Raw genomic sequence first — 8,419 nt, 5'->3', positions numbered from 1 at the left:
CTTGGTGGTGGCGATTGAGTATTTCACCAAGTGGATCGAAGCAGAACCAGTGGCCCAGATTACCGCACACAAGATCGAAGGCTTCGTATGGAAGAACATTGTGTGCCGGTTTGGTGTGCCCAAGCGCCTGGTGTCGGACAACGGGACTCAGTTTGCAAGTCACCTGTTGAAGAAGCTGTGCGAAGGGGTTGGAATTCAACAAGTGTTTGCATCCATCGAGCACCCTCAGACAAATGGCCAAGTACAGTCAGCTAATCGGGTGTTGCTAAGAGGTTTGAAGAGAAGGCTAGAGAAAGCCAAAGGAAGCTGGGCTGAGGAGGTACCCCGCATAGTCTGGGCGTACCACACCACCGAACAGTCAGGAACCCATGAGACCCCGTTCAGCTTGGTCTATGGGTGTGATGCAATGATTCCAGTGGAGATCCAGGAGAGCTCACCGAGATTCCAGAACTTCGTAGAGGAAGACTCGAGTGAGGAGAGAAGGTTGAACCTGGATCTACTGGATGAGGTCAGGGAAGAGGCGAGATTGAAAGCTGAGGCGGTGAAGAGAAGGATTGAACGAAGATATAACTCGAAGGTGATGCCGAGACAGTTCAGAGAGGGCGACCTGGTGATGAGAAAAGCCCACCAGTACGAGATGGAGAATAAGCTGTCGCCTAAGTGGACGGGCCCGTTCAGAATAACTGAGGTGCTCGGGAACAGCGCCTACCGCTTAGAGACGTTGGAAGGAGGGGCGATTCCTCGCACTTGGAACGCCACGCACCTCAAGTTGTATTACAGTTAAGGAGCTTTGTAAGTAAAGACAAACACAAAGTTATATTACAATGTCTCTATTAAAACAGTTTGAAGGGGGCACTCTTTTTTCCCTAAGGAGGGTTTTTAATGAGGCCACCCAATAAAGAAGAGTTTTCGAAGCTTAAGGTTGTTTTAGATTGCATGCTTGTTGTTTTCAGAAAGTTTTGAAGAAAGACCTTGTCACTTATATGTGATTTAAGGCAAGTAAAGATATATTGCATGATTTCTAAAAAGTTTGAAGTCCTCATCGTCTTTCGGCGATCGGAGGCATCAGTTAACGTTAAAGTCCTCATCGTGTTTCGGCGATCGGAGGCATGAGTTAAAGTTAAAGTCCTCATCGTCTTTCGGCGATCGGAGGCATGAGTTAAAAGACCTCAACGCCCTCGCGTGTCCTGAGGCGAGATAAAAGACCTCCTCGCCGTCGAACAAGTGCAGGCAAGGAAGAGTAAAAAGTCCTCAGTGTTTCTAGGGGCGAGAAGATGTAACCCCTGGGGCAATGAAGAGGCACCAGTGAAAAGTCCTCAATGTTTCTGGGGGCGAGGAGATGTAACCCCTGGGGCAATGTAGAGGCAAGTTAAAGACCTTCTCGCCTGTGAGCGAGTTCAGGCGAGTTAGAGACCTTCTCGCCGATGAGTGAGTTCAGGCAAGATAAAATCCTTCTCGTCTCGAACGAGTTCAGGTATGGTGTAAAGGGTGGAAGAAGTTTGGATGATGGCTAAGGTAGGTTCGAAGAGAACGCCTGGTCACCCGGTCTTTTGTTCTGAAGTTCAGGAAGGTAGAGAAGGATCTGAAAGGCGCCTCTACCCCCAGATGAAGGAACAATGGCCAAGTTGTGAAGGCAGGAAGAAGCTGATATCGCCAAGAGTCTTTGGCGACCAGGAAAAGTTCAAGCAATGGCGAGAAGTTAAGACCCGTTTTGATAAGGCAGATCGGGTGAAGGAATGTCTTAAGCCATTGGTTGAGTTGAAGTTCGTTATTTGAAGAGCGATTTCACGCTAAGGTTCATTACCTTGAGGTTACAAGCTGTTAGAGTGATTGTTATTCGAAAGTCAGTGGTTCGAAGCAGTTAAGTGTATAATCGCGCCTACGAAATCGCTAAGTTAATTTCTTGAAGCAAATTGTGCAAGAAGAGATAAAGCAGACAAAGGAGTTGCAAGAGGAAATACAAACACCTTATCATTAAATGAACATCAGTTTGTCATAAAGTAAATATCAGTTCAGGGCACATGTACAGAAAAATAGAAAGTTTATTACAATCATATGAAAGGAGAAAGCATAAAGGTAGTGGATGGAGGGAATCAATCAGTCTTCAGCAGGAACAACCTTCCCATCCACCACCTCGTTGTTGAGGGACACCATGGTAAGATCTAGATCAGGGAACAGGCAGGCGAACTGTTCCCGGGCGGCCTCGAATCTAGCAGCAAGAATCTGGGCAGAACTCAGATTAAGTTCTTCGATCTGTTTCTTAAGTTCTTCAGTTTGTTTCTTCAGCCCCTCGTTCTGCTGCTCCAGCTCTTCAGCTTGCTTCTTGAGTTCTTCAATGGTTTCCTGAGCTTGAAGAAGGTCTTCAACAACCTTCTTGGATTCTGCCTGCACCTGGCCCAGTTCAGCGGCGATCTTCCCTTTTTCTTCGTTAGCTTCGGCAAGCTTAGCCATGGTGTCATCCCTCTCCTTCTCCACCTTTCCCAGGAAGACCTCCCGATCGGCTGACCTTTGTTCGAGCTTCTTCACCTCGGCGGCGTCAGTTTTAATCAAGGCCTCCAGGTCAGCCACTTTGACGCGATAAGGTACTAGCTTGCTCCCCAGCTCAATTTTCTCTTGAGCCAAAAGCTGCACCTTATGGCGTAGATCGGTGGCCTCCTTGCGCGCCACCCGGAGCTCGGTGCTCATGGCATCTTCTACTCGGGAGTGCTCAATCTCGGCGAGTGTCAGATTGCAGGATAGCCTCTCCACCTCAATCCTTATGGAGTTATTCTTGGTTCGGAGTGTGAAGAGGTCATCCTGGAGCTTCCTGGTGGAGCTCTCCACAGCTTTAGATATAATGGAGGGGAAATCCTCCGCCATCATCTTTAGTTTCGCTGAGAAAGGCTCCCACATCCTCTTGACCTCAAGAGAGAGGTTCGCTTGTGGAGGCACCGGGTGGGCTTGTTGTTGGTTTTCGCCGCCACCTTCTTGACTTGGTTGCTCAGCGGGTGCTTCTTGGCGTGGTGGCGACGTCGGGGATTCGGTAATAAGAATTGGAGAGTGGTGAGCACCTTCATCCCCGATTGGTGCGGCGTTTGCGGTGGAGGCGTTTGAAGGAGGACCCCCTCCAGCTGTTACATAAGGCGTGGAGGCGCTCGGGGGGTTCTCCAAGAAGTTGGCTTCGGCGGCCTCAGCTTCAGGAGGCGCAGACGCCAATGGAACCGCTTGGACTGGCGAGGCAGGAGCTGGTGGAGGAAGCGATGTTGGAGGTGGAGTAGGTGTGGATGGTGGTGTTGATGTTGGAAGAGGGGGTGGAGCAGATGGTGAAGAAGGCGCCACCCTCTTCCTCTTGACGATGAGGCCGTCTTCAGTCGCCTCATCATCTTCTTCTTCTTCCTCGTGGACTACTTGGGGGGCTTTCCTCTTTGGTTTCCTGAGGATAAGCTTTTTGCGTTGGTTGGCGGGTTGGGCCTCAGAGGAAGTTGGCCCTTTGGGTGGCGATCTGTCCTGAGCAGCGGCGATCTCCACCACAGAGTTTGGCACGGTTTGGGAACCCGATGCCAACCCGTGGGCTCGGGCGAGCGCCCTCAGTTCAGCGAGTTTGCCCTGGCCCAACATACGATCTGCATAAAGCAAAGATGCATGGGTTAGCTCAGAGAGAGAAATAAATGCATAAGGCAGTATGCAGCAAAGCAGATAAATGGTGCAGAAAATAAAACCAAAGTCTTGCGCACAACGCACAAGACGCCCAGAAACTGTTAACAGAGGTAATGTAAATATAAAGACTTAGACGTTGAGGTGAGTTCTAACCTATGCGAATTTCGAGTTGATCTTCGAAGAACTCGAATCAGATGAGCGTGGTGGTGAGGAAGGTAATGTTGGCGTCTGCCACACTCTTCCAGAAGAAGCATAGGTCCCTGTCCAAGGCGCCCATGCTATCAGGACTCCTTGGCCTCCTGAAGCTGCCTTTGGACTCTTTGTTCCCCTTGTTTACTCAATACAAGGGGAAACCGTTGAGCAGAGAAGCGTCCTTGTCATTTGGGCGCACCTGGACGAACTTGCCCTTCCAGTCTTTGTAGGATTGCTGGAAGATAGAGAGGATCGACCTCCCAGCAATCCTGTTCAAGCTTACCCACAGGCGATCTCCTGGGTGCTTGGCTTCAAAAAGAAAGAGGAAGACGTCCACTGACGCTGGCAGCCGCAAGTGGTTGCACACTATCTGGAAAGCCCGTACGAATGCCCAGCTGTTGCGATGGAGCTGGGCGGCGGCGATGTCGAGCTCGGTGAGAAGCTCCCTTTCAAAGCGAGTGAAGGGAAACCTAAGTTTCACCTTCTTGAACAGGGTGGTGTAGACGAAGCAGAACAACCCGCCGTTGTTCCCCTTGTCGTCGGCGCACACGGGCAGGTCGGGGGGGCAAGGTAGCACCGTCATTCTGTCGTCATGCTCCTTGTGGAACGATTGGTGAGGCTCATCCCTTTTCGTCAGTCGAAGAACCGCCCCAGCAGAGTTTACTGAGGAGGTTTCCTTCAGCAAGGTCGAGGTGGCCCATGGGTATAGTTTTTTGAAATCTGGAGAAGGCACGGAGGGTCCTCCGGCGACGGGTGGAGTGGCCTGAGCCAAGTTGGGGCGGGAGGGTGCAGGCCTCTCAGCCTGAGAAGAAGAAGCAGCACGTGCTCGCGGTGGGTTGTGTGCTTGTGATGAGGGGTTTCGTGACGAAGGAGGAGGATTTAGGGTGATCTTTGAGCGAGTCATTGCGGAAGCTGCAAAGGAAGAAGAAAAGAAAAGGTGATCAGGACTCGCAGAGGCTGACTCGATCATGAAAGAGGGGTGAAAAAACGAACGAACGAAGGTTCGTTGTAAGGAAGACAAAGCCCTAACTCACGAAGAAGGAGAAATAGAAAAAAACAACCCACAACGTATGCACCAGACAGTTAAAGGATGATGCGAATCGGTTAAAATGCAGGAAAAACCAGCAGAAGAAGGAAAGGAAGTACCTTTTTATGATCGGAAGAGTGATGAAGGAGGTTGGTGATTCAGGAGGTTGAAGAACGTTGAGAGGTTTTGCAGAAGATAGTTGGAGCGTCTGAGAATACGAAGAAAGTGATGGAACAGTGGAGTGAAATGAGTTTAAGGGTTTTTCGAAATGGGTTTGGGAAGCGCAAACGTTAACTGAAGGTAACCGTTGGTGAAGCCATGTGTCGAACGATGGGAGGAGTGTTTGGTGGAGCGTCAGAGAAGCAGAAAGTACAACCGCTTGGAATTCTGCGCCAATGCCACGTAGATCGGTATTGACGTGACTCCTTTAGTCTTTTCGCTGGACAAGTCTTCGCTTAAGACTGGGGGGCTTGTGTACCGTCCTGGTAGTCGGAAGTGATGAGGTAGCGTCAAGCTACAGTATAGGCGTGTTGACGAGATGCCAGGTTGGCAGAAGGGAAGGAAGTCGGGGGGCTCGTGAAATCGCCAGTTATTAAGTTGGCGTGCTCCGATCTCCAGCATACCAGAACCGGCGGTCACCGGGTTAAAGCTGAAGTCGCCAGATGTAAACTCAGGCGACCAAGTGATTAGAGATCGCCGGAGATGAAGGTAGTGCAAATTGTGAAGGCGGCCGGCGAGACCACAGGGAAGGTGTACGAAGGCACCCTAACTCGCCAATTCCAGTAGAGATCGCGCTCCAAGTTAGCTATGCACTGAGTAGTATCATGCATAAGTAACTTAGCCAAAGGAGAGTCAGAAGCAGCGCCCAAGTCAAGGAGGCTCCAGATGATGGCACGTGTACGACTGGATGCGAGCCACGTGTCCAGATGTGTAACTGCCAGGAGAGAGAAAGTGACCAGGTATATAAGGGTTTCTCAACGAACTTCTGAGGTACGCACGTTCAGATTGTCTTCTTTACGCTTGCGAGTTCTTGAGCATACTGTGAGAGAGAACATTGCACGGTTCCTTAAGAGTTCCTGAGTGTTGCTCTTGAAGTATTTGGTGGTTCAGTCACTGACTTGGGCGTTGGAGTGCGATCGGCCGCAGCGGTGCCTCGCTCTGTTCTTTTGCAGGTTCTTGAGGTGGATCGTGACGAAGGACGCAGGTTGACGCGGTGCACACGTCGATCCAAGTTTGACGAGGCAAGTTCCAACGTTCTGGTCAACAGGCAGGATCACAAGGTAATTAAAGCTATTTAATAAAGTTTACGTTTCGAGCGTTTAAGGTACTATAAATGCTCCAAGCGGTTTAAACGTCTTAAAGGTGCTGAACGTTTCATAATTAAATGCACTTTAAGATGCCTTAAATACTAGAGTAGTTTAAATAGCGCCTTGAATGTTGGGAACGGGGTTCAAACTTTTGGCAGATTTTCCCAGGGTACGCTAGTTACTTGCTCGAGTCTTGAGGCTACGCCCAAGGGACTAGAGAGAGGTTATTTGCCAGAGGGAGAAAATATACACAGTACACGATTTTGTTTACCACCTTCAGAGTGCCATTCACGGTGCTCTGATACGGAGGTGTAGAGTTTTTGGTGTTTCTTGCTAGCTGACTTAAGCGTCGGAGTGCAATCGGCCGCTAGGGCGCCCTTTTGTCCTTCTTTGCAGGAATCCGCAGGTAGCCAGAGGGGAGGTGTCCCTAGCTGACGGGCAAGGTTGCGCGCAAAGACGTCCCAGGTCAACCGGCCGGAACATTTGGCGCCCACCGTGGGGCCGATTTAAAACATCAGTCCCATCGCACGCTTCAGGAGATCTATCAAGTCACCATAACGTTGGCGGAAGTTTGAGGAAACAGTGAAAGATGAGGGCCACCACTAGACAAGGTTCCGTAGCGCTGCGAGTGAGGAAATGTCCATGCAGCAGGTCATGGAAATAATGCGGGGGTTGCAGGATGATATGGCGGAGTCGAAGATGGAACAAGAACGCATGCAGGCAGACCTCGCATGCGAGGAACGAAGAGCTCCATCATATAAATGAAGAGTTGCGCCGGGGTTTGAACAATAACCCAGGGTAACGTGAACGAGATGAGACCGAGCGTCTCACCCCACCAAGGGAGTTTTCCACACCCTTCTCGCAGGAAATCCTGGATGCGGTAATCCCCAACACGTTCGCGGGACCCAAGGCGATCTTTACCGGGATGGAGGATCCCGAAGCGCATCTCGCTGCATTCCACACGCAGATGGTGTTGGTAGGCGGCTCAGATGCCGTGAGATGGAAGCTCTTTATGAGCACCCTGACGGGGATGGCAATGGATTGGTTCATCAGCCTTCCAAACGGCCACATCACCTCTTTTCAGCAGTTGTCTCAGCTGTTTAGAGAGCAATACTTGGCGAACAGGGCTCCGCCGCTAGTTTCCTATGACCTGTTTGATGTAAAACAGTATCAAGGAGAGACCTTGAAAGAATACATCAATCGTTTTGGGGCCCAAGTAGTAAAAGTTGGTGTACCGCCCTGGTGGACGGGTGTGATGACGTGGCATCCTGCTACAGTGTAGGCGTGTTGACAAGGCGCCAGGTTGGCAGATGGGAAGGAAGTCGGGAGGCACGTGTGGTCGCCGATTGTTAAGTTGGCGTGTTCCGATTTCCAGTTTACCAGAATAGGCGATCGCCAGGTTGAAGATGAAGTCGCCAGATGTAGACTCAGGCGACCAGGCAGTCGGAGATCGCCAGAATAAGCACATCGCCGAAGACGAAGGAGAAGCAGATTATGAAGGCGGCCGGCGAGACCACAGGGAAGGTGTATGAAGGCCCTAACTCGCCAGTTTCAGTAGAGATCGCACTCCTAAGTTAGCTATGCACTGGGCAGTACCATGCATAAGTAACTTAGCCAAAATAAAAGTAGAAGCAGCGCCAAGTTAGGGAGCCTCCAGATGATGGCACGTGTACAGTTGGATGCGAGCCACGTGTCCAGGTCTGTAACTGCCAGGAGAGAGAAAACCACCAGGTATATAAGAGTTCTTAACAGATTTTCTAAGGTACGCGCGTTCAGTTCATACACTTTACGCTTGCGAGTGACAGAGCTGTTTGTGAGAGAGAGTTTGCACGGTTCCAGTTCTTAGTATTTGGTGATACCGTCACTGACTTGAGCATCGGAGTGCGATCGGCCGCAGCGGCGCCGTGTCGTTTCTTTGCAGGTTCTTGAGATAGATCCAGAGGAGGAACGGAAGTGAGAAGCGGCGCGCACGTCGATCCTTTGACGAGGCATTCTCCAGCGCTCCGGTCAACAGGCAGGATCATCAGGCGCCCACCGTGGGGCCGTGTAAAACGTGCTCCCATCCACAGCGTGAGTTCGTGGAAGTTTTCGAGGTTTTCTGCGCGGTTGTGTGCTGGTGCAACCGTCGTTTGCAGTTTCTTTGAGTTTCGTTCGGTGAGTTTGTGTTTTGTGCCGTTTGTTTGGCTTTCAATCGGTGGAGTGAGGTCTTTTGTTGCTTGCGCGCAATCTGTCTGGTGGAAGTTCGAGTTCTTTTGTG

General features: G+C 50.7%; 1 protein-coding gene across 1 annotated transcript; it reads right to left on the bottom strand.

Moving 5' to 3' along the window:
- Positions 1-2,097: 2,097 nt before the first annotated feature.
- On the bottom strand, positions 2,098-2,859 carry LOC137815893 (uncharacterized). Its single transcript, XM_068619000.1, has 2 exons — positions 2,371-2,859; positions 2,098-2,223 (listed from the first exon to the last, which is right to left on the bottom strand). The coding sequence occupies exons 1-2, from the start codon at positions 2,857-2,859 to the stop codon at positions 2,098-2,100; spliced, it is 615 nt and encodes a 204-aa protein (XP_068475101.1).
- Between the last annotated feature and the right edge of the window lie 5,560 nt (positions 2,860-8,419).

The sequence above is a fragment of the Phaseolus vulgaris genome, chromosome 1 (genome assembly GCF_000499845.2).
Source record: "Phaseolus vulgaris cultivar G19833 chromosome 1, P. vulgaris v2.0, whole genome shotgun sequence".
Classification (NCBI taxonomy): domain Eukaryota; kingdom Viridiplantae; phylum Streptophyta; class Magnoliopsida; order Fabales; family Fabaceae; genus Phaseolus; species Phaseolus vulgaris.
This window is presented reverse-complemented; position numbering and strand designations above follow the sequence as displayed.

Coding starts and splice junctions, on each gene's coding strand:
- LOC137815893 (XM_068619000.1), bottom strand. CDS start 2,859: ATGGCGGAGGATTTCCCCTCCATTATATCTAAAGCTGTGGAGAGCTCC. Junction 2,224..2,370: donor TGCAGGCAGAATCCAAGAAG/GTTGTTGAAGAC, acceptor AGTTCTGCCCAG/ATTCTTGCTGCTAGATTCGA.